This window comes from Vipera ursinii (genome assembly GCF_947247035.1).
Source record: "Vipera ursinii genome assembly, chromosome: 13".
In the NCBI taxonomy this organism is placed as follows: Eukaryota; Metazoa; Chordata; class Lepidosauria; order Squamata; family Viperidae; genus Vipera; species Vipera ursinii.
In genome coordinates, this window is record NC_139526.1 from 19,391,565 (window position 1) to 19,419,079 (window position 27,515).

General features: G+C 47.5%; 1 protein-coding gene across 8 annotated transcripts in view; it reads left to right on the forward strand.

Annotated features, from left to right (window-relative positions):
• CLEC16A (C-type lectin domain containing 16A) overlaps positions 1 to 27,515 on the forward strand; it is a 34,733-nt gene that overhangs the window by 1,531 nt on the left and 5,687 nt on the right. For 4 of the 8 annotated variants that reach the window (XM_083372411.1, XM_083372405.1, XM_083372409.1 and 1 more), the window contains exons 2-21: positions 67 to 195; positions 440 to 573; positions 1,561 to 1,709; positions 2,066 to 2,177; positions 3,566 to 3,689; positions 3,771 to 3,945; positions 4,626 to 4,679; positions 5,444 to 5,557; positions 8,431 to 8,641; positions 9,089 to 9,197; positions 10,298 to 10,398; positions 12,064 to 12,186; positions 12,828 to 12,937; positions 13,528 to 13,572; positions 14,351 to 14,401; positions 14,856 to 14,984; positions 17,293 to 17,413; positions 19,572 to 19,723; positions 21,040 to 21,244; positions 21,552 to 21,716. In XM_083372411.1, the coding sequence (XP_083228537.1) occupies positions 67 to 195; positions 440 to 573; positions 1,561 to 1,709; positions 2,066 to 2,177; positions 3,566 to 3,689; positions 3,771 to 3,945; positions 4,626 to 4,679; positions 5,444 to 5,557; positions 8,431 to 8,641; positions 9,089 to 9,197; positions 10,298 to 10,398; positions 12,064 to 12,186; positions 12,828 to 12,937; positions 13,528 to 13,572; positions 14,351 to 14,401; positions 14,856 to 14,984; positions 17,293 to 17,413; positions 19,572 to 19,723; positions 21,040 to 21,244; positions 21,552 to 21,716 (2,513 nt within the window). The remainder of the gene's footprint in view (positions 1 to 66; positions 196 to 439; positions 574 to 1,560; positions 1,710 to 2,065; positions 2,178 to 3,565; positions 3,690 to 3,770; positions 3,946 to 4,625; positions 4,680 to 5,443; positions 5,558 to 8,430; positions 8,642 to 9,088; positions 9,198 to 10,297; positions 10,399 to 12,063; positions 12,187 to 12,827; positions 12,938 to 13,527; positions 13,573 to 14,350; positions 14,402 to 14,855; positions 14,985 to 17,292; positions 17,414 to 19,571; positions 19,724 to 21,039; positions 21,245 to 21,551; positions 21,717 to 27,515) is intronic. The other 4 variants (XM_083372408.1, XM_083372412.1, XM_083372410.1 and 1 more) reach the window with 2 other exon arrangements.

The window sequence follows — 27,515 nt, forward strand, 5'->3', positions numbered from 1 at the left end:
TGAGACCATTTGGTTGCAAAGGCAGGTTTGAGGGCCCAATGTTTACTCCTTCTTCTCGTCTTTCAGGTATATGTATCATGTTTTGACCAAAAATACCACTGTGACTGACCACAACCGCAACCTTTTGGTGGAAACCATTCGATCGATAACTGAGATCCTGATATGGGGAGACCAAAATGACAGTTCAGTGTTTGAGTAAGAGCTTGTATGATTTTGCTTTACCAAATACGGACTTTTTTCATTATGCTTATTACTGTTACACGGATGTTTTATTCAATTGCAGTGGTCTGAGAAGCTAATAAATATATCAATATAGTTCTAATCATGCTGTTTAAAATATAGTTATCACTATCTTCACCAATATTACATTCCAGCAATAGACATTTGAATGAAATTCTCAATAAGATAGAGTAAATTGATAAAAATATCTGCATTCCAGCTTTTTCTTGGAGAAAAACATGTTTGTGTTCTTTCTGAACATCCTGCGCCAGAAGTCGGGCCGTTATGTGTGTGTGCAGCTTCTCCAGACTTTAAATATCCTCTTTGAGAACATCAGTCACGAAACATCCCTTTGTAAGTATGCGCATTTCTCTTTTGGCAGAGCAACTTTTGTTGAAAATGTGAGCTACGCATGTAACTCAGATTATTGTTTTCTGCCCTGAAGATTGTAGAATTTGAGATGTTTTAAATGTATTAGGTATTAAATGAATTAAATAAATTGGGACTTGAGCTGGTTAATATTCTTCAACGTACAGTACTGTTCAACCACTTAATTTTATTAAGTTGTATGTGTTAGGCCAAGCGGTTTCTCTTTTCACAAGGGAACATAGGTTTTGCAAAAGATCTATGATATACATCATAACGTTTTTAAATGCTTTTAAAATGTTTTGACACTCGTTTTTTTCCTGAAAAAAGAAACAGTGAACTGTAAACAGAAAGTTCTCCTTTGATACACATGCAGACAAGGCAGGAGAACACAAAGAACAGAAATAAGGTGGAGCATGTAATTCTTTACGTGCTTCTAGCAGAGGAGGTTTCTCCTTGTTCCCTCTCGTCTTTGTCTCTGATTGGATGGTTCAGAGATGGCCGTGATCCTGTAAGAAAACTCTCTGCTGGGATGTTTTTTGTGTAGCCTTTGCTGAATTAATTTTTATGCTAATCTGTACAGTTAGTCCTCTACTTAGAACAGTTCATTTAGTGACTGAGGAAAGTCACTTGTGACCATTTTTCACGGTTATTACTTTGCCGCGTCCCTCTGGTCACGTGATCAGAATCCAGATGCTTGGCAAGTGGCTTGTGCTCGTGACCATTGGTGTGTCTCAAGGACACACAATCGCTGTACGACCTTCTGGCAAACAAAGTCAGTGGGGAAGCCAGATTCACTCAAAACCAGATTACTAACTTGTCAACTGCAGTGATTCATATAACAACTTTGGCACGTCGTAAAATGGGACAAAACTCATTTAACAACTCTCCCTTAACAACAGAAATTTTAGGCTTGATTGTGGTCGTAAGTTGAGAACTTCCTGTATTTTATGCATCTGTATTTTTTCCCCTCAGACTACTTGCTGTCCAACAACTACGTGAACTCTATAATTGTGCACAAATTTGACTTCTCAGATGAAGAAATCATGGCATACTATATTTCATTCTTAAAAACGCTTTCTCTGAAACTCAATAATCACACCGTTCACTTTTTTTACAATGAGGTAAGTCGCAGGTTGAAATTCTGTTTGTTGAGAGTTGGTTAACTATTTTCTGGAACAACGTACTGTATATATCATTGCCAAATGTGTACTTCAGAAGTGACTGTGGTTATTTCTGTATCCTAATTGTTTATTTCAAAATCTGTAAATATTTAAAAAGTTCATAGATGGTTCTGCTGGAGTCGCAGTTGAGAGCATCTGGAGGGACAAGACTTTAAAATTCTGCCCAAACGGTTGTGCGCCAAACCAGACGGGAAGGGAAGCTTCTAGTTTTACCGACGCCCCAGAATGTGCTTTAACAGTCCAGGGTGTGAAAGGGCGGAATAAAAATGCATAATCTTTGCCCTCTTCCTTCTCAGCATACCAATGATTTTGCCTTGTACACTGAGGCCATCAAATTCTTCAATCACCCAGAAAGCATGGTCAGGATCGCAGTGAGAACCATCACATTAAACGTATACAAAGGTAACCGTCTTCTTGGGTAGTTTCAGCTCCACACTTGTGTTTGAAGGAGGCCGGGGCTTCTGGCCTCCCCAGATTTATTGGGAGAGAGAGGGCAGAGCCCGAATTGACCTAGTGGAAAAATGACACTCTTGTCAGAAGCTCTTTAAGTGGCTGCTGTCATCTCAGCCAGGAGAGAGGAACAAAAGCTGGGGAAGCCCAGAAGAGAATACGCGGGGAATGGCCACTAGAAGTCGCTCTTGGCATGAGGTTTTTATTTTATTTATTTTATTTTATTACATTTATATACTGCCCTTTCCCGAAGGACTTTTGCACTTGGGGAAGGATTTTTCTTGAGAATGTGTAAGTGAGAATCTCTTGAGTTGCTTGGTCAGGACCAAGAGCAGCTTCCTGGAATATTTATAGGACTTTTGACCCCCTTCTGTCTCTCTCTCCCTTTCACGCACACTCTTCTTCATCAAAGAAAAAAACGTCTGCTGCAGCCTAGAACTGCAACTAGCCAGCAGATGTTTTCCATTGTAAGGACATAGAGGCCGTGCGTCTCTTCATTTTACCCTCTGAACCCAGGCATTAGAGGTAGAGGTTCTTAAGGCAGGGATACATTCTGGACTGGTTTGCGTGCCCATTTAAAGCTGGCGTTCAGAATCTCTGGAATCCTGCAACAGAGGAAAGGGAGGGCCATCGCATTTGCCCATCCCTCATCTAAGCTGGACCACTTCAGAAGAGTGATCTTGGTCACATGCTCTAGAAATAGTACTCTGACATAGACAGAATTTGTTCTGTTATAAGCCATAAAACCTCTAGAGAGCCTGTAAGTAATCAAGACTGTCGGAGTCTTAATTATTTGTATAGAAAAAGGCTGGATATAAATAAATTAAATTAATAATAAATAGTCCCTTGCCTGGAACGCGCAGTTGAGGGGAGGGCACCCCCTTGGCCTTGGGACAGGCGGGTTTTTGAGGGCTGCGCGCTTGTTTCTAACTGGTCTCTTCTAGCCTAGATGCTTGCTGCTTTAGCCACTGACCTCTTTGGAGCTCCTAACCCTGTTAACCATGTTGTCTTTCTTGTCCCCTCTCGTCTTTTCTTCACTGACGCATCCCGTGTCTCTTAAAACAGTGTCATGTAAGTCTGCTGATTGATTTTCCCGCCTTGTGCTGTTACCCAGTTCCCTAGAAAGCAAGTGGGGCAATTCTCACCTGCGGCAGATTCCAGCCGCTTTCAGCATTTTTATTATTAGATTAATCTCTCGAAGGGGATGTTGGCTTCTCCCAAAAACTGCGATAGAATTAGAATTGATTTTGGCCCCTGTTGCCAAAAGCGAGTTAGAAGAAGGGATCCATTTTTGAAGTGTTTGGGGAGAGATATATCAATGATGATAACAGCCTGTTTGCCTTCAGTGGACAACCAGGCGATGTTGCACTATATTCGAGACAAGACAGCCGTCCCTTACTTCTCCAACCTGGTCTGGTTCATCGGGAGCCACGTGATAGAGCTGGACAACTGCGTTCAGACAGACGAAGAGTAAGCCCTCCTTATTTACCCAGCACCAGTTCTTTGGGGGAGGGTAGCGACTGCATATTTAGCCTGCTCCCTTTTTTCCAGGCACAGAAATCGGGGCAAGCTGAGTGACCTTGTAGCCGAGCACCTGGATCACCTCCATTACCTGAACGACATCCTAATTATCAATTGTGAATTCTTAAGCGATGTCTTGACAGACCACTTGCTGAACAGCCTCTTCCTGCCTCTCTACGTGTACTCCTTAGTCAATCAGGATAAGGTGAGGAGTTCCTGTCCGTCGCGGCCTCCTCCCTTCTTTGAGGTGGCTTTACGAGAACCCGGCTGCCTTGTGACATTTTTCTGAAGTAATGCAACAGAGGAATCTCTCTGTTGAGTCACAGAAGCAAACCTGCGTTATCGTATTAAAATAATTATTCTATCGTTAACCGTGCACAGTTCACCACAGGAGAGAGGGAACTGCTCCGATTCACACAGGCTTTTTCTCACCGCTGTTTACCGGGAAGGGAGCAGGGCTGCCACTGTTTCCCTGTCAGGGCAAAATGAGGGAGAAAGGAAGGCCGTGACAGCGCAGCGAGCCTCCTCATTGGGCCATCAGTTCAGCTGAAAGAGTGACAGAGGGCAGCTGCCTTCTTTCATAACAAAGATTTCTAAACCCCTCTTGATGTAATAATTGCGCGTGAACCATCCTGTGGCTTGCCTTGGCCAATCGCCTTTTGGGCAGCCACAGAAGTTACTTCATGGTTTCTGATTAAAGCATCAGGGTTTTGTCTTTTCCTCCTAGCTTGATTGTCGAAAGCTTTCCCTCCTTGCAGACCCGGTTGTGCCTCTTTGGAGACTGTTTTTTGTGCGTAATTCAAAAATGAAAGGGAATGTTGTTGGTTAATACATGCATTAACTGTTCCACAGTTAAAAGCCGTTTCTTAATTGTTTCTTTCTTAGACTGGAGAACGGCCAAGAATAAGTTTCCAGGTTTCTCTGTATCTGTTGTCACAAGTAAGTGCTAATGATCCAGTACTGATTCCAGAACAGCATTTCTCCATCTCAGCAACTTCTAAACTGGGTGGGCTTCAGCTCCCAGAATTCCCCAGCCAGCATGGGATTCTGGGAGTTGAAGTCCACCCATCTTAAACGTTGCTGAGGTTTGAGAAACTTTGCTCTAGACTCTATTAAGAGTTTGATAGACGGTCATGCCTACTTTTTGACAATGCTGTAGCAACTGCATTAAAACAGGCCATGGGGGGGGGCGGTGTCAGTCATTTTGCAATAGTGATTTGGGATGGAGTAAGGACGGGGTGGGGGGGGAAATTAAAGGACCAGGGTTACTTAGAACTGTCAAGGCAAATAGGTGGAATGTGGTATTTAGTGATGGGGAGTGAGAACACCTGGATTAGTTACAGCTGGCTTTATAAACCACACTCTCTTACGGAAGACTGCCGGCCCTTCAGCACGATGTCAGGAAGCATTTAAACATGAGATATTTCCTCTTGTTCTCTCTCCCACACACTGAAAGTAGGATCATCCGGTGGAATCGGCCTAAAGCAGGCATGTCAAACTCGCAACGTCATGTGACATTTTGCCCATTGCCGGCAATGGGGTGGGCACGGTTTTGGTGTGATGCATCCGGCCCGCGGGCCGGCAATTTGACACGCCTGGCCTAAAGTGATCACTTTACTCTTGTACTTTAGAGCAAGATAAATGGGAAGCTAATGAGTTCCCCCCCCCCAACAGTTTTCTGCTTCTCTGCCTCCCCCCCACAGGTTTTCCTAATCATCCATTATGCCCCCTTGGTGAATTCGTTGGCCGAAGTCATTCTGAACGGAGACCTCTCGGTGTTTTCCTCAAAAGCGGAGCAAGACGTCCAGAAAAGCTCTGTGAGTCTCTGAAGGACGCCTGTCGACTCTATAAGATTCCTCCTTGGTTTGTTTGGCGAGACCGGGGCTGTGGCGTGATCTGCCTGGCATCTAAAGGGTTCTTGGGTGCGCTTTATCGTGGTGTATTTTTAAAAAATCAGGCCCGCTCGCGCATGCAGATAAAAAGCGCCGTGGCAGATGGAAATGATCTTGTCTTTGTCGCACGCAGACTCATTCTGGGGTTTCGCCCGCTTTTTCGTTCAGAGGGTTCTGTTACAGGGAAATCTGTGGTTGCAAGCTTGTCGCCTTTTTTCTGCTCTAGCAGTTTGACTTCCACTGAATGTCTTTTGCAGAATTACTTGGTCTTGAGTTTTGTTTTTTGTTTTTTTAAGTATGTGAGAGGGTTTTTAGTGTATTTTAGTGGTTTTTCTAGGTAAGTTTAATCTCTCAAAAGGCAGACATGTTGAAGAGCTAATCTTAGTGTTTTTTCTTTATTCTCTAACCAGCAATCATTGTTACATACTCATAGCATTTATTAAGTAAGATGGGGGGATTTCCTAAAGCTTTGGAAACAGATCTGGAATAGGGCAGTCGGTGGAAATCTCTTGGTGGCAGAAATAGGACCAGCTCAGTTTGAGCAGACCCGATCTCGCCCAGGTGAGTCAGCTGTCCTGCAACTCCCAAGACGTAGTTGGCCTTTTCCCCCCAATAAGAAAGGCTTTTTGAATGAAGGCAGGGAGAAATGGTGGTTGCCTCGAAGACCTCAGAAGGACCAAGGGGTGACAGGATGGCAGCCTTCCAGTATCTCAGGGGCTGCCCCAAAGAAGAGGGAGTCAAGCTATTCTCCAAAGCGCCCGAAGGCAGGACAAGAAGCAACGGATGGAAACTCGTCAAGGAGAGGAGCAACCTGGAACTGAGGAGAAACTTCCTGACAGTGAGAACAATTAACCAGTGGAACTCCTTGCCTCCAGAAGCCGTGAATGCTCCAACACTGGAAGTTTTTAAGAAGAGACCGGACAGCCATTTGCCTGAAATGGTATAGGGTTTCCTGCCTGAGCAGGAGGTTGGACTAGATGACCTCCAAGGTCCCTTCCAACTACTGCTACTACTACTACTACTACTACTTTATTATTATTATTATTATTACTACTACTACTACTGCTACTACTCCTAAAGGCAGTGGGGGTAGATATGGCGATGCTGGTGGTTTAAAGAAGCCTCCCTCACTGGGAGCGGGGAGAGAAAATAAACGGAAGGCAGAAGGAAACAGTAGCAGTGAAGGGCAGGTGGTGCAGCAGAGCTGAAGGAACATGGGAAATTCAGATGATTGGGAGAATCTCTGCCCACTTCCTCGAAGCAATTTTGATGGCAACAATGGCTTTGATTTCAGCTGCCCTTTATATATGGCCCCCCAGAATAGGTTGCTGTTGGGAGGCAGGTCTTAGGCTCAAGCTCTGCCATATTTAGATTTAAATGGGGGTAGCAAGTGGTCAGGAAAAGGCTTATTTCTCTGAGCAGTTGAGAAAATTGGGAAAGCAGTCTGCAGTTTGTCCCCCCCACCCTGCCTTCCCCTATCTTGGTGAGCTGAGAGGCGGGCTGGGTGATCAGCCCCACACCTGACGCACCCTTTTGTCGAAATGTGAGTGGTCTGGAGAAAAGCGCTTCTCTTGCTATGAGACATTTTTCAGATCCGAGAAGCTGCTTGTGTTTCCAGCAGTGGGAAGTGCCAGAAGAGGGTGGTGGTCTCCTCCTCGCTGTCTGGGGCTGGTGAGTCATGCGCCTTCGCCTGACACCCGCCCAAGGCGACCCAGAGTCACACTCGGCATTCTCCGGGCCTCCTTTGAACTGGTTTTGCTTCCTGCCCCAGTCGGATGTGGCGGCTCCTGCTGCTCCCCGTCTGGGCTTAACCTACTTTCGCTCCTTCCTGTAACCCCTGGGGGGGGGGGCAGATGCTCCAGCCCGCCTTGAAGCCTATAGAGTAGGTGGGCAAACAGCCTTGCCCAAGGAGATGACCAGTGATAAATATTCATTTTTGCATGATTTGCTTCTTAATCTCAGCCGGAACACTCTGCCAAGCTCAGTATAGTTAGGAAACAGGTGAGAGGTCCCCATGAATAACTGCACACCAGAACTGAACAAGAATTAAATCTTTAAAAACCATAAGACAGAACCCTTTTTCCAGACTGAGAGCTTTTCTAACTGTGATATCAATCTATCTTCTTTCTTCTTTGCACTATAAATACTCTTTCTATTACATGAAATATTAGAGATTTCTTGGATTGTCCCCTTAAATCTGCCTTTGGTGTTGTTGAAGATCTGTGGGGCAAGAATAAAGCCAGTCCAAGGTCTAATTGGCCACTCACACTTACAAGAAAGAAAGTGCCATTTGTACTTAGAATTGTGACTTGGTTGGGGATTGGTTGAGTTTCCATGAAACAGAAGAAATACTGTGGTGGGCTGGGGCTTGAACAATCCCCTTGGCTCCTGTTGAACAAGACTCTTGACATAGAATAAAACAGTGTAGCTTTCTAAGGAGTTGGTGAGACCTGCAGTCTGTGATGGTCCCTGCAAGATTTTCTTCAAGGGTGTCGTGGATTTACTGCTGTCTAGTGTAGCCATCAGGGGTTCTACAGAGAGGACCGTGTCATGTCCCTCTGCCCCCACGAGAGGATTGCGGGCCTTCCTTGTCCTGGCCTCTTCTTGCCATTTGCTACAGACAAGGAATCAGCCACTGAGAGGTCGTCTTTTGGGAGCAGAAAGGCTGCTTGGCATTTCTTTTGCAGTTCTAAATCACCAGTATGAACTCCTGGCTTTTCTCCCTTTGAAGCTTGGCCTGTTCCTTTTGTTAGGGAGGTCGTGGAGCTGACTGCCTTCTGTTTATGCGGATGTTTTAGGTCAAGACGGGCATCAGGTGCTTCATTAAACCTTCCGAGACCTTGGAGCGCTCGCTAGAAATTAATAAACAGAAGGGACGAAAGAGGCTGCAGAAGAGGCCCAACTATAAAAACGTTGGGGAGGACGAGGAGGAAGAGAGGGCCCCCGAAGACACCCCGGAAGGCACCGAGAGTCCCTCCAAGGGCCTCAGGCCCAGTGGGGAGAGTGAAGGTGAGATGATCCCTAGGTGCCGGCTGCCCATTCTTCCACCCCTCTCTCTGCGGGGTGGATGTCGGGGTGGCTGGGCAGCTGTGTGCAGGTCCCCTCTTCTTTTCCTACTCCTGAGTCTTGCCCACCGCCTTATGGAGATTCTCCTGGGTCAAACGGGGGCTTCCTTCCCGCTGCAGAGCGCCTGGAGCGGGCTTTGTGCTGAGACAGGAGGCTGCCTTCAGCCGGTCCTAATCTGCCTGCCTTGATTGTTTAAGGAGAATCCCTGGGTTTACAAGTCAGCGAGATTTCCTCACAGGAGGGGCATGGGTAATCTCTCTGCAGGGTTCCTTTGAGCTCTCTACGGACCAGATTTCAGTTTGGCCAGAATCCCAGCTGCCCATGAGCAATGTCCGCCTGCCTCTCTTTTGTTGAACAAACCCGTCTCTCTAAAATGTGTCTGTTCTTCAGAAATCGAGATGGTGATCATGGAGCGTTGCAAACTCATCTCTGCCACAGAGCAAAACATAACCGACGAGGAGAAGAGCGCCGCTGCTTCTGAAATGTCCAGCTGGAACAGGTAGGCGAGAGGTCTGCAGGTGCCGGCCAGGCTCAGCTGCACTTTCCCCCTCCCTCTGTTTGGCCAGGCTTCAGTTCTCCAAAGACCTGCCTGCGTTTAGGCTTCACCCGCTCTTGATGGCCACAGGGCAGCCCTGGAATTCTTCTGCACCTTCATTTTCCCCTCAGACAAACAACTGGCAGCTGTTTCCTCCTTTGATCTGCAGTGAGGAATAACATGCATTACTCCTGACCATCCCAGACCGAAGCAGCAGGACCAGTTGTCCCATGTGCTAGGCAAGGGATTTTAGTCTGTGGGCTTCTGGTGCCAAACCAACTTCCACTTTGCGGCTGTTCCTCCTTGTTTTACAGCTTACTATTCTGTTTCCTTGCTGAATTTGCCTTCCCCCCTGCCCCCAGTTTAGTCTGTATTTGTGATCCGTCCCACTTAAGTTAGTTAGCAACGAAAGACTCCCGGCTCATTGATTCCCAAGAGCATACTTTACTGAAAGCAAAAGCGTTTACAGAAGTAGCGAGGCAGAATCTGCCAGCTTGGTGCACAAAGAATACAATTGACTTGCCTTTTCTCCCCTGGCCAACCCCTTGTTATTAGTCAGTGCCCAAATAAAAGTTCTCAGGCTATTGAGGTAACGGATCCCTCAATTTGTGCCTTCTCCATCTCCGCATTCTTTTGGCTGACCTTACTTGGATTGATGCATTTCTGGGCCAGCACAGCTTGACTCCCAACCCACCTCGTCCACCCGCATTCTAATCTCTTCCCCCACACACACACACACACTGCCAATGTCAGACTGGCAAGATGTGATGCGAAGCTGGCAGAATGGCAGCCATGACAGTATTATAGCATGCCACTTGAAACGTTTTATGCGTAAGGGAGGATTTTTTAAAAATCCGTGTCCTGGAGGACACGCTTGAGTTCTCTCTGCTAGAGTTGAAATGAGTTCTGAAATTCTTCTTCCAAACCACACCATTTGGAAGCCTTTCTCCAGGCTGGACTGCTGTTACTCCAACCTTCCCTGTTATCCAGGGAATAAAAGGCAGAATCCTCAGAAATTGATTTTTTTAAAAAAGAAAAAAGATTCCCTTTTTTTCTCTCCCCAGACCATTTCTGGAGATGGTGTATAATGCCCTGGAGTGTGCTGAGTTTGACTACTATGCGCTTTTTGTGTTGTGCCTTCTGTACGCCATGTCTCACAACAAAGGTAAGTCTGTACTTTGTCAGGGGGGCCGAGGGCTGCTGCAAAATCTGCTCTGCTGCTCCGACTCCTTCGGTCGGCTCAGGGAATTAAACTGCAGCCATGGTTTACCTCCATGGTTTTGTCCACACGGGTCCTAATTTGCATCAGCAAAAGAAGTGAGATTTTGGAGGGGGAGCGGTGGGTGTCTGAGCCACATTTCCTCATGGCTGGATGACTGGAAGCCTGACAGCTCAGTCCCTCGTGGCTGCCCAGTGATCTCTCTGGTTTCCCTGCCCTGAGGTGCAACTTTTAGGAGAGTTTGAAACTCGGTAGCACATTTTCCACGGAACCAGTCCCTGGTGCCAAACCTTTCGGGACCGCCGTGTCACAGCACTAAACTCCTAAGGTTGGAGTTAGTGGATTGGATAAATGCCAGTCACAAAAGGTTCTGGAAATTCAGGGATTTCAGGGCTGGTTGATAGGAAATGGAGAGTTACAAACTATTCTGTGTGCATCCCTAAAAAGGTGTCCCCTTTGTGTAGAAGTGCAACTGTGAATGTGTGTGCTATCCTTAATGCTTGGCAAAAGGTCATTACTGACACAAGTGTTGTTGAATGAGGCTGATACAAGTGTTGTTGTTTCAAAGCAGCCTTTTCTGAGAAATAACCTTGCTGCATTACAGGAACAGCTTACTGTGTTAATGTGGCTTTAAATAACTTGTATGCTCCAACCAGCATCAAGTAATTGATCTTCTGAGTTCCTCAGCTCATGCATACAAAGATAGCTAGCTGTTCTTGGTCTTGGCTGTCGCTTTCAACCCCCAGCTGCTGCAGGAGAGCTTAGTTTCATTTCACCAGAGGATGATGTGCCGCTAACTGTACTGATAACAATAGAGATAGCGGTGCCGATCTGTAGCTTTCTGTTTCTCTTCTCTCCCTTCCCCTCTTCCTTTCAATTCTCCCAGGGGTTAAGCAAGAGAAAGCAAAAGAGGGTGCTGATTCTGACCTAGCTGTGCTGCTAAGCTGCTGGTGCCGGTGGTTAAAAGCCTGCAGACGTAGCTTTTGGCTTGGACTGTAGCCTCAGCCCCTTTGGTGACCTGGGCTCTGCACCCCCTTTGAGTGTCAGTGTGACTTGTGAGAACATCCTTTGTACAAAGAAGTGGGGCACATTCAGAGGGAGGCTTGCAGTTGCTCTCAAGATGTTGATTTAGGTTTTATCAGCCCTTTCCCCCCCCTCCCCCAAGGATCAAAAACGTCAAGTGGTGCCATTTACGTTGTCAGGAGACACAGGAGGAATTGACCAGTAGTGTGGGTGGTGGAACTGCTGCTTGAGGAAAAGAAGAATCACGTGATTCCAAGACTTTCAGATGCTTATCAGGGTCATGAGTTGTAGGGAAGTTAAAGATGAATTTGGTTGATAGGAGAGAGCAAGGCGGGTTCGTTCAAGTTGTGTGAATGGGGCTACTGTTTGCCATTTTTATTAGCAGCCCAGAGTCGTGTTCAAATTGGGTGACACCCACATCTAATGAAATAAATAATAAATCCTTGCTTCTCAAAATTTTTGTGTGGGCAGCTTTAATGAATTGTACTGCAAGCTGAGCTGCCCTTTTTTTTATTGGCTTGTGGTTTCTCAGAATTGCTTTGCCAAATCAAGTTGTAATTACAACATTCAATTCCTGTCTCTCCCAAGGAATCCAGCCGATCACCCTGGAGAGGATTCAGCTCTCGGCACGGGATGCCGAGGAGAAGAACTCATACAACCCTGGGCTTGCGGAGAGGCTCATCAGGATCATGAGCTACGCTGCTCAACCAGGTAGAGGGTCTGTCACGGACCACCTTCGCTTCCCACCAGTCAGTCCTGGAACTGTGCAACTGTGTGTGGTCCAAAACAAGTTTTTGGAGAAGAAGGAAACATGCAGTTTTTCTTCCAAGAGCAGTTTATGACAATAAAAGCTTAAACCAGCAAGCAGCTGTTTAGCGACATCAGGAAAAGTCATTATAAACCCATTAGCCTTCTTTGGCATGCAGAGCTTCTCTCCCAGGACAGTGAACAGACCCGGTTTTTGATGGGAGCTTATAAAAGATACCCAACTGTCCAAAGTTGGTTGTAGGCAAGGTCTTCCCTCCACAATCAGCACAGAGACAGGGTGTTACCCTCTTGGACTAGTAAAAAAATCAAAAATAGCCCACACAAAGCGGTTTGGTAGAGGACTGAATCCTTCTGCCCTGTTTCTGCCTATGAATAAAATTCCTGCTTCTTAATGCCTGGTGGGATTTCCACCCACTCCTCTGTAATGTTTCATCTTCAGGGGCAGAAAGCACTTTGCTGTTGGTGTGTTAAACTTGCCCCCCTGGAATTGGGGTGGGACAGATGTTAACCGAAACTGGATCAGCCGTTCGATTGGTTTTCTCTGAACCTTGTCCTGTTCTCTTCCCCTTTCCTCCCTCCCACAGATGGCAAAATCCGTCTGGTCACCTTGGAGCTCGGCTGCCTCCTGCTGAAGCAGCTGGTGTTCACCAAACACGGCAGCATTATCAAAGATGTGCACCTTGCTTGTTTGGAAGTGAGTCTTTAAAAAAAAAAGATGCTGTCTAGCCAGTGGTGATTTGTCCTGCTAGGTTGATCTCCCTTCCGAAGTCCCTTGTAGATCCGTGAGTGATCATTTCCCCATAGGAGCCCTTTGGGCGGCCGGAGTCTGTCCCTGCTTTGTTCAGCAGCTGTGATCGATGGCGGGCCTCTGAGGCTCCTGAGTCCTCCCCTACTGCGTGACACCCCCCCCCAGAAGTCCCCCATCGAATGAAGCTGCCTCTCTCCCTGAGCAGCTGAGTCGGAGCCGCCCTGTCTGGGTTCTCGGGAAGAGGGACCCTTTGCTTGACCCTGCAGTCTGTGCACCTGGCAAAGAGCAGGTCACTCTGAATAAGCTTTGATTCTTTGGTTTCCGCCCGGGTGGCCCACGCCAGCCCCTTTTCCCCCAGCCTAGGTAGGAGCGCCACAATCCATGTTTTCCCTTCTGAATCATTTTTAGGGAGAAAACTCTGCTGCATGTTGGGGAGGGGTGGATCACGCAGGGAGGTGGTATGTTACTTCCGTGATCCTGCAGCCCGTTCCTCAACACGTTGTGTCCTGAACTGAGGATTTTCATTTCTGTTTAAGGGGGCCAGAGAAGAAAGCGTTCACCTGGTGCGGCGTTTTTACAAGGTAACCTCCCGGCTTTCAGCTCTGGCAAACCAAATGTTCTGGAACCATCTGAGAGAGAAACGCTTGCAATTGGATGCCAGGCGTTTGGCCGTTTCTCTCCTGCTCAGTAGAACTTTTAAATAAAGACATGCCTGGTTCTGTTCAGTTGTGGCCTCTGAGCCACTTCAGATTTTGGATATTCCTGCATTTGATGACTCCTCACAAAGTTTGCATGGAGCAAAGCAGTTTCCAAACTGGTAGATTAGCTATATGGAATCGTTCTCTGAATTATTGTTGAAGAACAGTCCCCTGACTGGGTTGTGTCTGACACGGGCTGGTGGATCGTCCTTTTAAAGGCTTAAACGGTTGCCGGGAAAGTCGCCCTGCTGTCAGATGTCCAAGCATGTCCAAGGCCACTTCAGTCTTTAGATGCTGTTGGTAGAGAATCTGCATGTGTTGGGCGAGGGGTTCTTGGGAGGCTCTTATGAAGCTGCTGGATTGGTCCTTCACTCACTGGAAACAAAGGACCAGGAACAGGAGAGAGAGGCTCCTAAAGCAGCTGCATAACTGAGCCAGTGCCCTCAGCTAAAGGCGTGGCAAATCGGAGAGGTATAAGCTTTCCTCCAAATAGATATTTCTTTAAATAGAAGTAAGTTGGTGTTGGAGTTGTACTCGTTCCCGTGTGAGGCAAAAGTAGATCTTCAAGAATGTGGGACAAGGAAAAGGAAGGTTGATTTAAGCCCATCATTAAAGGAGAAACATTACCATTCTAAGAATGAATTCTTTATTTTATTTAAAGGGAGAAGAAATTTTTCTGGATATGTTTGAAGATGAATATAGAACTATGACCGTAAGTAATGAATACATTACCAGAGAGATACAAAAGTGACATAGTGGGACATTGTTGCAAACCATTTAAACCAAGTTTTTTTTTTTTTTTAAAAAGCACTGTTAGCCAATTGTCAGTCACGTTTTAAGGAAAGGGAAGGAAGTATTAAAGACCCATAAAATAGGCAAATATCCATTAAAGATTAGTAGTGGTGGACACAAATGGGAAAGTTGAACAGGGAGGAAGCTGGATGTGGGGGTGAAGCTGGAGAAGGGGTGACCCTCCCCTGTTCAACCCCAGTAGTTCTCTTTTGGGGGGGAACGCATCAAGCCCTGAGGGGCTGTGTCTCTCCTCACGGGTGGATGTTGGCCTTCTGTGGAAAGGTTTGCCTTAGCCCTGTTATGGTCTCCTCTGTGGAGGAGGAGGAGGAAAGATGGATGGGGTTTGCTGTTGAATGTAGCATTTCCTCTTCCAGCTGAAGCCCATGAATGTGGAGTACTTGATGATGGATGCTTCCATTCTGCTGCCACCCACCGGGACTCCTCTCACGGGGATCGACTTTGTGAAGAGGCTCCCCTGTGGCGACGTGGAAAGAACCAGGAGGGTGAGTGCGCCTTCCGTGGGCCTTTGCCCTTCAGTCCTAGGTGCCCAAGGGGCGCAGTGGTCCCCTGCTCTCCCTGGAGGGGTTTTCTGGGTCACTCCTAGCTGGCCACTCAGGCCACCCAGCTCATTCCATGAGATTGACCTGATTCTGCCACTGCGGGGACCTGCAGTGATTGTGCCAGCGACTCTGTTCCCTTCCCTTCCCTCCCTCCCTCCCTTCCTTGACATCTTCTTGGACTCTTCTTTCCCTTTTTCTCCATGAGCTTTTGCAAAGGGTGATTGGGAAAGAGAAAGTAATGAAGTGAGGCCACGAGTCTAGAGAGGGAGAAGCACTCGTAGAGGGGGTGGGGTCGTTCACCCCTCGCATGCCGTGCAGTCTAGAGCAGGGCAGCCACCTGTGTGTGCATGTGGAGCGTGACAAAAGTGTTGAAGGAGCTTCTGAGAAAGACCTGCGTCACAGACTCTGTAATCAGCTTTAAAGGCCAGTGGCCCTCCCGCTGCCCGTTTAGAGGCACTCTGGGCTCCACGGACTCTCTCCTCTCCTTCCTGTAAAGCTGTTGATGAGAAACGGAATGGCTGGTACTGGGGAGAATTCCTGCCAGATGGTGTCTTTCCCTCTGTTCAGAAAGTGCCTCTCCTGGTGGCTGGGCTGATTTAACACTGAGAGCTCTCGGCTGCGTGGAGTGGGCCATGCGCCGGGGGGGGCGGGGGGGGCAGCTAGAGAAGAGACTTTTGGGGCCTGAAGGGCTTTCTTGGAAATCCCAGCTAACAGGCAGGGCTCTGAATAGTTCTGTTTATACAGCTTTTATCGCTACGTTATCTCTTATCTTATTTTTCTCTATAACAGGCTTCTGGGAAAGCAAAAGAGCCTTTTCCTAGAATAAAACTCCTTTTAAAGGGGTTTCTAAATAGCCGGCTTCGTGAAGAAAAGCCATGCTGTAAAACTGTTTGTAATGAATCTTAGATCATTTTGTCTTGAACAGTTAAAAAAGGTTAATGTTCTTATTTTTGACAATAGTTGAAGCAAGAGTTTCTGCTGTCTGGAAACAGAGATTTTAGATCTTCTCTCCAGAAATACAAGGTGGTGATTGTCTTTCTACGCAGATTTTGTCCTTACAAACAAAGGTTGTGTTCTAATGCATGTAAATAAAGTACATTTAAAAAAATTATCGCTTTCTGTAGGAAGCCACAAACCACATCCCTTTGCAGACTCTTGGTTGAGCCTTAAGTAACTTCTTAATTTTTGCCAGCATACCTAAAAATGACCCAAGTGACATTTTCAGGCTGAATTCACAAAATGCACTAAATCCTTGAATAAGTAAGATGTAATTGCTGTGGCAATGTTACATCCTTTGCCAGACAAATAAATCCTCCTGCAATCAAATGAGAGGTTTTAATGTATTGTATCAACCAGCTTATTAAACCATAAAGTGCCCAGCTTAGTCTAGTGAAGGCTAATCATTTTGGCTTGATTGTTGCTGTTTCCTGCCTGTTGGGGCTGCCTTCCAAAAGACCTCAGAGATGAGAGCTGGTTGAAAAAGAAGTTGCCGGACCAGCAGTTCTGAAGTGTTGCACTGGCTCCCTCTTTGACTTGGGACCCACTCATGGCGTTCACCAGGGAAAAACTCAAAAAGTTTTTTCGTCATTGCTGATAAGGACTAGTATATTGTATCTAGCAGCAAATCACAATGGCTTTGGGAGTTAATGATTTGTCAAACAGACCTACAGTAAATCTTTTTTTTCCCTTTTCTTTGTCATCTGTTAGATCCTACTATAAAGTGGAAAGCAGTGGCAACCATTTTCACGGTTTTTTTTCTGGGTTTCTGTATTTTTGTATTCTAAGAAAACTGGCACAACAAATGCAGTGTAAAGTGCCTCTCCCCTCCCTGTCAATCATCTGACGTGTTGGATCACAACTCACATAGTTCCCAGCCAACCTAGCCTGTGAATTCAATACTCTTGGCATACAGGCAAGTGATGGTGAACCCTAAAGCCACCTTGGCCTGCGGGCCGGGGGATAGCAGTGCAAAGCCCTGCGGGTTGGTTGGACCAACTAATTATGGGCTGGATGTCTGGCTGTTCCTAATTTTGCCCATCCTGCATATCCTGAACTACGGCTGTATACGTGTATTGCAGGCTACTCAAAACAGTTTTAAAAAGTCAAAGAGAAAATGAGTTTGCTGGCAATGAAAAGTGTGGCCTTTTCTCTTTTTACACAGAGTATTCAGTGCAGCTGTTTAAGACACTTTTATCTTTTCTTTTAATTGCGCATCCTCCTGGTTGAACCTCCTCGCTCTTTGTGTCTTCAGGCCATCCGAGTATTCTTCATGCTGCGTTCTCTGTCACTGCACCTTCAGGATGAGCCAGAGACTCAGTTGCCTCTGACAAGGGAGGAAGACTTAATTAAGACAGATGACGTCCTTGATCTGAGTGAGTAGCCACCAAGGAAAGAAGCCAGCCAGGCGCTCATATCCCCGGGGAAAATAAGAATTGAAGCTCAGTGGTCAACAGGTTCTCTGTCGGTGTTTTGGTTCCCCCTGCTTTCAAGTGTTTCCAGAATGCTACACACGTCCCCCTGCTTGATTGATGCTCTTCTCTCTGTGCACATTGGGGTCTTAGTAGCTCAGATAGCTGGTCAGCAGGGGGAAAAATTGGGCTATCAGTAGCTGTCCTATACGGTAACCATTGTTGCAGATCGTATGCATGTAATATTGGAGGACCAGCTGAGCTGAAGGAGGAGCCATTTTGTCCCTCGCAAGTGGCATTTTGTGGTTCTGTGTGTGTCTCCTAATTCCCCCCTCCCCTTTTATCTGGGAGAGGTGAAATCACTTGTCACAGTAGCCATCACTAACTGGAAGTCCCAGAATAGCCCCATTACGTTCTGGTAATAAATCTCTATTATGACAATAAATTGGGTATGCTAGGAAACACGGTGCCCTTTTTTCCATTTGGGTATACACAGCTGCTATTAATAGAAAAACGTCAGTCATATTTACGGCAGTAGTTATAAAAGAATTTATTTTACTGTAATGGGTATTTTAGTAAGTTGAACACTGGATTGTTTGTCTCGCCTTTGTGGCCCTATCTACGCGAGAAAGCCCAGGTGATTTCAAGCAGCCGTTGGGTCCTCCTCCTCCTCCTCCTGCAGCAGCAGCAGGAGCTCTTCCGTTGCTCACCCAAAGGAGAGGCCTTTTCCCCGGCCCTCTGGACTCTGGGCCAGTGACAGAGATTCAGGGGAAACAACTCCTGGACGGGCAGTGGCTGAGAGAGGAGAGGGGAAGGTCGGAGGTGGTTGGCCGCGATTGCATCCGCCAGGGGAACTTTTCGTTCCAGTCACCCTGCTCAGCAATCCCACTGCAAAAGGTGTTGGGAAACGTGATGGAAATAAGAGGAAGGGGAAGGCCTGGGGGTGGGGTGGGGGGCTTCAGGCCAGATCCTCCCCTCTGCCCGTGTGCTAGGAAATGAGAAGGGGTCCCTCCTTGCCTTCCTAGGAGTCGTGCTTGCGAATTTCTCCAGACTCGGCCCGCTCGGAAGAAGGCTTCCTGGAGCAGAATTTAAATAAGCCTTGCAAACTAACTGGATATAATTATAATTTGTCTGTCAACTGTTTTATATGGATGTGCTTGCAACAAATCAAATTACAATATTCCTGTTGGCTTTCAAAATGGAATATTGTTGTTTCTCGCATATTGATTTTTTTATTAGTACCTGCTTTGCCCTCCTCCTCTTTTTTAAATTTTCAGTAATGCTCATTGATGTGGTTTTAATGTCTATTCCTGTAACCCTGACTCTGTTTCACAGAACGATCACAATTGCGCTCTGGAGCATTAAAGCGCATTTTGCCATTCAGTTTCCCAGTCTCTCTTGACCAAGCGTGTCGTTCCCAACTCTCCGATCACAGTTATGGCAAAGATTAAATACCAGTTTGGTTATTTTTCCTGGCACCCAAATTATGTTCTGTGGAAATTAGTTGTCTTCGGCCTCAGTGAGACTGTCCGCTGGCTTAGACATTCTGTCTGTGTGGAGTGAGAGAGCGGCCAGCCAGGCGGTTCAGATCAGGCGCCAACAAGTTTCTGTATGCAGAAGCTGCAGTGGTGATTCCGGCACCATCTGAACCGCCGATGGCCACCCCAAACTCTCCTTCAGCACCTGCAAAGCGTCTGTCCTCGCGCTTTGCTCTAGGTGACAAGCCTGGACTTTAAAAGAGAGGAGCCGAAATGCTCGTGCACCCAACTTGCTTTTAGGGCAGAAGCTTTCAGGGGGGCCTCACGCTGGGCAGGTAGCCTAGTTTCTCTTCTGTAGAGGGGAGAAAGGATATTCAGAGCTGAGCCAAGCGGGAGTCGGTGGGCAAGAATCTCCTTCCAGGGCAGCCTTTTCCTTGGGTTGTCGTTTGTGAGTCTCTTGGGGCCTTCAGACAAAAAGGGTTGTTCCGGCAGCAGGGAATGTGGGAGGATAAAACGCACCCCAAGTAAAGGGGTGAAAAGGCCAATGAAGCTAGTTGGGGTGAATGCAGTTCAAGAGTTCTCCTTCAGGAAAAACTACTGGATCGCCTCGCTAATGGCTCTCCTTGCTGCTCTTCCTCCTCCAGACAACAGTGACTTGATTGCCTGCACCGTGATCACCAAGGACAGCGGTCAGGTCCAGAGGTTTCTGGCGGTAGACATTTACCAGATGAGTTTGGTGGAGCCAGATGTTGGGCGATTAGGCTGGGGAGTCGTTAAATTTGCTGGCCTTCTCCAGGTGAGCATAAAACTTAATGGATGGTTCAGATTTTGAGCTGCCTAAAGGACAGCACAGGTGTCTGCATGTCCTGGCAAGCAGAGTCTGCAGCAACTTTACAGCAAAGCCTTCTTTGGCCACCCGCGGTGAACAACTCCCCCCCCGCCCCCTCCCCCAAATGGAGAGGGACGAGTCTCTGCCCAGTAAGCCACCAAACTCTTAGGGACTTTCCAAAGGTGAAGGTGCTGAGATTCCTGAGTTTTTCAGAGTGAAAAAATTATGAGAGTGACAATTGACCAGGGATATTTTCAGAGCAGGGATTTGCGGCCACATGGCCGATTTCTATTTCAGCGTGTTCCTCTCTAAGCCAGGTGGCTTACCTTTTTCTGGTTCAACGCGCCTGAGCAGCTGCGTACAGTTTCCTGCAAGAGGAGACTTGCCGGTATTCATTGTGGCTTCCAGTTTATTGACTTTAAAGCAACAAGAATAACCAGCACTGTATTTGGGATTCATCATGCCATAATTGATTGGCTCCACACGACACAGGGAGTCAGCTCAGCAAAAGATCTAGCAGAATCCCTGGAGCTCAATTTGTATTCATCTTGGTTGCTGACTGTGTTATGCAAATTCAGCCCCTTCAGTTAGTTCTGTGTATCGTGCAGCTAGGCTAATCTGTTGTGTGAATACAGTCATTACGATGCCTCTGAGCCTGGACTGTGTTGATGTGCCTCTCCAGTGCTGATGTCCTAGGAACGGAGAAGAGGGAGCAAGGGGGCTGGTTTGGCTGCAGTAAGAAAGAGTAACTCTGCCTCGTTGTCTTTTGCAAATCAATCAGAAGGGGCTTTGGAGGTCTTCTAGTCCAACCCCTTGCTCAAGTAGGAGACCCTACACCATTTTGGATAAATGGCTGCCCAGTCTTTTCTTAAAAACCTCCAGTGATGAAGCACCCACAACTTCTGAAGGCAAGCTGTTTTACTGCTTAATTGTCCTCACTGTCAAGAAGTTTCTCCTTAATTCCAGGTTGCTTCTCTCCTTGATTAGTTTCCATCCGTTGTTTCTTGTCCTGCCTTCGGGTGCTTTGGAGAATAGCTTGATTTTCTCCCCACCCCCCTCTTCTTTGTGGCAGCACCTCAAATACTGGAACGCTGCTGTCGTGTGTCCCCCCCCCCAGTCCTTCTTTTCTCTAGACTAGCCAATCCGAAATCCTGCAACCGTTCTTCATACGTTTTAGTCTCCAGGCCTTGCTCTTCAAACGTAGCTCTGGTACCTGTGCCGGACTTCAGCTCTAAGCTCCGGTCTTTGCTGACCCCGTGTATTTGCTTCCTTGCCCCTTCCAGGACATGCAGGTGACAGGAGTGGAAGACGACAGCCGGGCCCTGAGTATCGTCATACACAAGCCGGCTTCCAGTCCACATTCGAAACCCTTCCCCATCCTGCAGGCGACCTTCGTTTTTTCCGATCACATCCGTTGCGTAATTGCAAGGCAGCGCCTGGCCAAGGGGAGGATCCAGGCTCGGCGGATGAAAATGCAAAGAATCGCAGGTACCGGCCTGGTCCTCCCACTGGGCTTCTTCACCTGTTGCAAATTGGGCACGCTGGCCTGTTTTTCCCCAAGCAAGTCAGAAGCCGTTCTTTGTTCTGGGTTTCCTCTTCCTGGCTAGTCTTGAGAGAGCAGCTGAGGAATCACAGCTCACGTATCCTATAAGTCAGCCAGGAAGGAGCGTTTATCTGCATAGGGGGCAGAACCGGAGGCCTGCCAGGCAAGGTGCCTGGCCTCACTGTACGCTAGGGCAGTCTGGGCCTTCTTAGTTTCCTAGCCAAAACGTAACCTGTGTCTCCTTGAACCCAGCACTTCTGGACCTGCCCATCCAGCCGGCCAATGAAGTGATGGGCTTTGGACACAGCTCTGCTGCCACCCAACACCTGCCATTCCGGTTTTATGAGCAAGCCCGACGCAGCAGCTGTGACCCGGCTGTGCAACGCTCGGTGTTTGCCACGGTTGATAAAGTCCCAGGTAAGCTCCCTCATCCTCTGCCTCCTTCCCCAGGTGCATCTGAGATAAGATGTCACGATGAGGTTACGGCAGACGTCAAACGCAAGGCCCGGGGGCCGGATCCGGCCCGCAAAGTGGTTTCATGTGGCCCCCGAAGCCATCCTGGAAACAGTGAGGGAACGGCCCCCGCTGCCTTGGCCCTGGCCCAGAGACCCTCCTTCTGCCAGAGACCCTCAGATCTGTCCCACTCCTGCCCAGGCCCCCATAGGCACCCTTGACGCGAACGATGTAGAGCTGGCCACACCCACCCAGTAGGCCGTACGCACTCTAGCCACGCCCACCCAGTAGGCCACGCCCTCACTGGCCATACCCACCCGGCCCCCTGAGGGCAACCGCAATGCTGATGCGGCCCTCAATGAAATTGAGTTTGACACCCCTGGGTTACGGTATTGTGGCAGAGGAAGGTGTGACCCAGCGTTCTTTGGCAAATTAGCTTCTCTTTCTGCGATAATATTATTAGTATTATTTTTAGAAGCATCTTCATTTAAAAATCTCATTTTTTGCCACTCTGTAGCAAGAATGCTACCCTAGTGACATGTAAGAAAATTCAGAATCCAAATTAATTATAATTAAAAATGTAAAAATAAAAAAGTTGACATTTTTTAAAAAGTTATTAAAACTTGATAATGCTGTTTACATACAAACCAAAAGAAACTCAGTTTCAGAAACTGTCCAGTTGAGACCTGGGGGTATCATCAGGAGCTGGAATGGGGGGTGGGGAGGGCATGTCAAACTGCTGGCCCGCGGGCCGGATGCATCATTCTGAAACCGCGCCCACCACATTGCCAGCAATGGGGAAAAAGTTGCGAGACGTCGCACAACATCATATGACGTAGCGAGTTTGACATGCCTGGCTTACAGCAACCTGGCATCCCTCCAGCAGATTTTTTAAAAATGTTCCAGGTATGTGCTAATGTTTCCTTGTTGTTTCTCTAAAGAAATATTTACCTGAGTCTGCTTACGATGGAGCCTAGATGCGAGAGAGTTAAACGTGTGTGAGAACAGGCTGCACTAAAAGAGCCCAGTGGTGGTAGCTGTTGCCTTTAGATTATTTAATATCCTTTCTTTCCATCATCTCTGGTTCGGTTTTATTTATATGCAGCATTTAAACCTGGTGCTTTTATTTGCAGTTGGCTGTGTTGTATATTGTGTTAGTTATGTCTCTGGTCTGTGAGTCTCATAACTAATCTCTTAAAACTGTTTTGTTGATTAAAACAGATTGAAGTCAAACGTTATTTAAAATCTTCAATTTAACAAAGCTAGGAAATTATGCTCTTTAAATCATTGATTTAAATCAAATTTCTTCTAACCTACTGCCTAAGAATACTTACTACTCATTTGAATACTGAATATTTTGAAATTAAATTTTTATGTATTCATTCTTATAACCTAGGTGTGATTCTCCTTCTTACACTGTGTGTTTGTGGGAAAAGATCCTATAATGTTAGAAAACAATATATTTTAAAAAATGAAATGCCCCAAATTGGTAGATCAAAGCAAAACCTTGATAGTTCCAGAGTCTGTTGAATCTGTTTCTTTCGATGTTGCTGAGACCAACCTGAGAAAGCCTGCAGCCCTCCGGCTGGGAGACCCAACATAGAAAATGACCCAGGAGGGAAGGGCTGGAAGCGATGCAGGCAGAGCCCCTACGTAGGTTGCATTCTGCTCGGCGCTTGGGAAATAGTTGGGCTGGCCTTCCCAGCAGGTGGCCTCCAAATGCAGTGGGGCAGCAGTTCCAGAAGGCCTCGGCCCCGTCTAGATTTGGAGGCCGAGACGAACACGGCTGCTGCTTGCTTGTGGGCAAGAGTGCCGGTCGTTGCACAAGGGACGGGAGTTGCGCGGAGGCCACGGTCGGGAGGAGAGGCTCGCACCAGCCAGCAGATTCATTACCTGAGAGCTGCTCTCTTTTGCAAGCAGGGGCACAGAGGAAGAGACCCCCCAGGAGGGACCCTGCTCCTCACCACGGCCACCGCCACTTCCAGTTCCTTTGCTTGAGGAAGCGATAGGCCAGAGGAGCCAGCCGTTGTTGTGGATGGAGGCTGCCGAATAGGAAGAAAAACAGGCAGGCTTACGTGGACTGGGGGAAATGAGGCAAGGAAGCTTGGAACACCAAAACAGCTGAGCATCTGCACTGGCTGGGCCTTCGGTGATGGGAAGGGGAGGGGGCAGAGGAGCCGAAATGTGACTTGGGCGGCCCAGCCGTGCCAGTGCAGACGGAGGGCCGAGATGGAGCAGGATTGGCAGGCTGACAAGGCAGAAGGTGAAGCTCTGAAGTCTTTGGGGCCTTAGCCCGGGACCGTCTCCTTTGACCCCTTCATGAGGGTTTTTTTTTCTTTCCTAGTTCTGCTTTTGAAATCTTTTTAGCTGGAAGCCTGACACCACATTACGGTAGCCAAGTTTACAGCAATGCAACAGAGAAGTTCAGGAGAAAAAAAGAAAAATGCCTTTTTTAGGTAAACAGTTGGCTGTGATTAGCTTGCTTTCCCCTTCTACAAAGAGGAACCGCCTCTTTGCACCCGCAGCAGAATGATGTGTGGTTCCGTAGAAATTGTAAATGAGATAATCCACCTGATAGGTTGGTGAGAAGTGGCTCTGTGCTAATTGGCCTCCTGATAGCCAAATGAGCAATTCTGAAGAAGGTGCCAGATAACACTGAGATAAGCCGAAGTCCTGTTTCTGAATTTGCATTGCAAGGCAGGGGATTTCACCACACTCTGTTTTACACTGCTGGTTATTTTCAATGATAGTAGCTGGGTGACAGTCAGCGTGCCTCAAGCCTCGTTTCCCATAAACCCTGGGCAAGAGTCACAAACCGGTAGCACAACATTGGGTCCTCCTGCATCAGTTTTCCTTGGAAAGCCATGTGATAGGCCGTCACCAGGGCGGTGGGGAAGACTGGGGAAAGTTTAGGGATGTGGGGTTTTGCAACCCTGTTTGGAAGGCACAAAGCCCTCTCACACATGGGAGTTGAACCGGGTGTTTCTGTGGTTTTCCCTGGAGGGCAGGGTGTTTGCGCGTCTTCTTTTTCCTTCTAGCTGTTGTAGCCCGTTTCACAGTAGAGCTCAGGGTATCGTGTTATCTTTGCTGCTTGGAAATTGAATCACCACAATTTGTGTAGAACACAAGGTGGTTTGGGGGGTTGAGTCTCTTAAGACTTTCCATGCAGCCACTGATTTTCTGAAGACTTGCATCTTGGATTGCGGGGTGGGGAGGATTTTCTGTTTCAAGTTCAGCAACCAGGTTACTGAAGCTGGAGAGCGATCACTTGATTCAGAGGATTATAAACACGGCTCTTGGCCCATTTTCAGGCAAGGCATTTTGGAGAGACCTGGTCAATTTCCTTTCGGCCACCCTTATTTTTTAAAAATAAAACATTCATTCTTTCTGAAGTCAAATATCACAGTGTTGGGTTTCTTCCGCACTTCCTGAAGATAGCCACTGTTTTCAGTAAATGTACTAGGCCTTCAGCCTCTCTGAAGTTCTTTGGCTTTAAATTATCCTGAGGAGAGGAGAAGTGATGGGTCTGAAAAGTTTTGTCCTAAGAAAATAATTTTGCAACCTGACTTTTCATGACCTGGTGATCTAGATGTAACTATGTCTGTCTTCTCACTGTCTGCTTGTCATGATAAATACCAATCATTTCCCCACTGACTTAACATTTCTGGAGAATGCAGACCTTCTGAACTTTCTGCCCTTGAGATCGTATTGACTTTTAGCTCTGTTCCTAGAAATTGGTCTTCTGATACAGTGATTTTCTTGAGGGGGGGAGGGGGCAGAAGACTTTATTTTGCAAATGTTGAAAAAAAACCCCACGCCCTTCATTCTGCTGGTTCCGTTAACAGCTGATTTTTAGAAGTGTTCCCAAGGTCTACCTAAAGAACAGGTTTACCGACTTCTGTGAAGTTGTGTTTTTCAAAAGTATTCTATTTTCTGGCAGACCTGGGTGCCATTTCCTGTTGCTGATTATGTTACAAATCTTTTTCATAGGTTTCTTACCTCTTCAGTTGAAGGTGGCAAGCTAAAGATTGGGCTCAATGATCACCTTCTCAAAATTCTGTCATGCATTCAGAATCACTGGGGATTCAGCTGGAGGTCTGGGGTCAAGAGAAGGCTGGGCCTTGCCATGCAGCCTGCTCCCTTATCCTTTCCCAGTTCCTGCCAGGTGCCATGATCTGTGGTGCCTTTCACATGGAAGTAGCTCCCCTTACGCAAAGGTTTCAAGGAGCTCAGCCTAGTTTCACCCGGAATTTGGGCACAGGGCAAATAGTTGAGAGACGGGCAGGATGCACATTTGATAAATAAACTCTGCACCTTTGCTGAGCCTCCAAGGCAAGACCCCTAGCATTTCCACGCAAAGGCCACAGAGGTGCTACTTGGAGGCTGTCAGCACCAGGCTGGCACACAGTAGTTGGAGTTTGCACCCTATGGGCAGAGTCGCCATGGAGAACAACAAACAAAGCTGCCAACGTTTGGGTGGCATTGATGACGAGCTCCTCCAGGGCATCCCCTCAAGTTATAGGGCGGACGTCAGTAGAGTTGTGGTGATGTCAAATCTGTGCCATTTGCGAGTGCGGGCCTGTCGAGTGAAGGCAAAGCAGGACAGCCACAATTCGGAGGCCGCGGCTTTTCTCCTGGGTGGTGGCTGCTTGGAAGGAGGGCTCCTGGAAATCCTGTTCCCAGGAAGCTCTTGAAAATGGGAGAGGGATGTCTGTTGACACTGGTTGCTGGGAGTCGTGGCCATCAGCACTTCCAAACTAGCGGAGGGAGGCAGAGCTTCCCTTGGAGTCACTATGAACAGGGGAGCTGGAGGAAGTTGGACGTGAGTCACCCGTACAGATTAAACACTGTGCTAAGAGTGGAGCTCCCCCACTCTGTCCCAGCCTTCCCCTTACAAAGAAGTTCTATAAATCTTCCTTTTAGCGGAACAGCCTTGGGCAATTGAGGAATATCACGGTCTCTTCTCGTCCCTTCCCCCCCTTCCAGAAAAATCTGCCAATCAATTTATGCATGGCTAGAGGTTGGAGTCCCTGGCTTCCATAGTTAGCAGCAGTTCCTTTGGAGAGCAATCTTAAAGACACACACACACACACACACCCATGTTAGCTGTTGATGTAAATGAATATGACACACTGTTGGAGGTGAATTTGATGTGTGAGGATTAAAGAGAGGGACAGGGGGCTTGGCAGAGGCCCAGGAGAGAACGTTGGGTGTAGGCAGTTTTTGAGCTTGGAGCCATGTTTACCAGCCTAACCACTTTTAAGACATGTGGACTTCAATTCCCAGAATTCCAGAGCCAGCATGTGCACCTGCTCCCAAGGGGCCGTCGGGGGGTGGTCTGTAAACTTCCAGGAGAGGAAGCAGAGGTTGGCTGGGCGAGCCCCTGGCCGCTTCTGCCCACGGCACTCCTCAGCCTTTGCAACAGATCAGGTTTTTATAGTCTTGTCCTCGTGTTTTTAGAAGTAGGGTTAGAATCACAAGAGCTAGGAACTATTTTTAAATGCCAGCTGAACTTCTCAGGAAGCTGAGTCCAACATCTGGTGGGGATTTTTGTTTGTTTTGATTTGGCGGCACTTCCCCAGAATGGTGGTTGGAGGCAGTTTGCCGTTGCCAGGGACAGCTAATGTGTGTGCTGCCCATAGGGAGGCAGGAACCGAGCAGAACGCCATCTTCTCAGGGCAGCGGCCTTCTGGGGTGCTGGAGTGTGTGTCATTTGATCTTCCATTTTGATTAGCGACGCCCCGAGAGGTGCGGAAGGCTCCT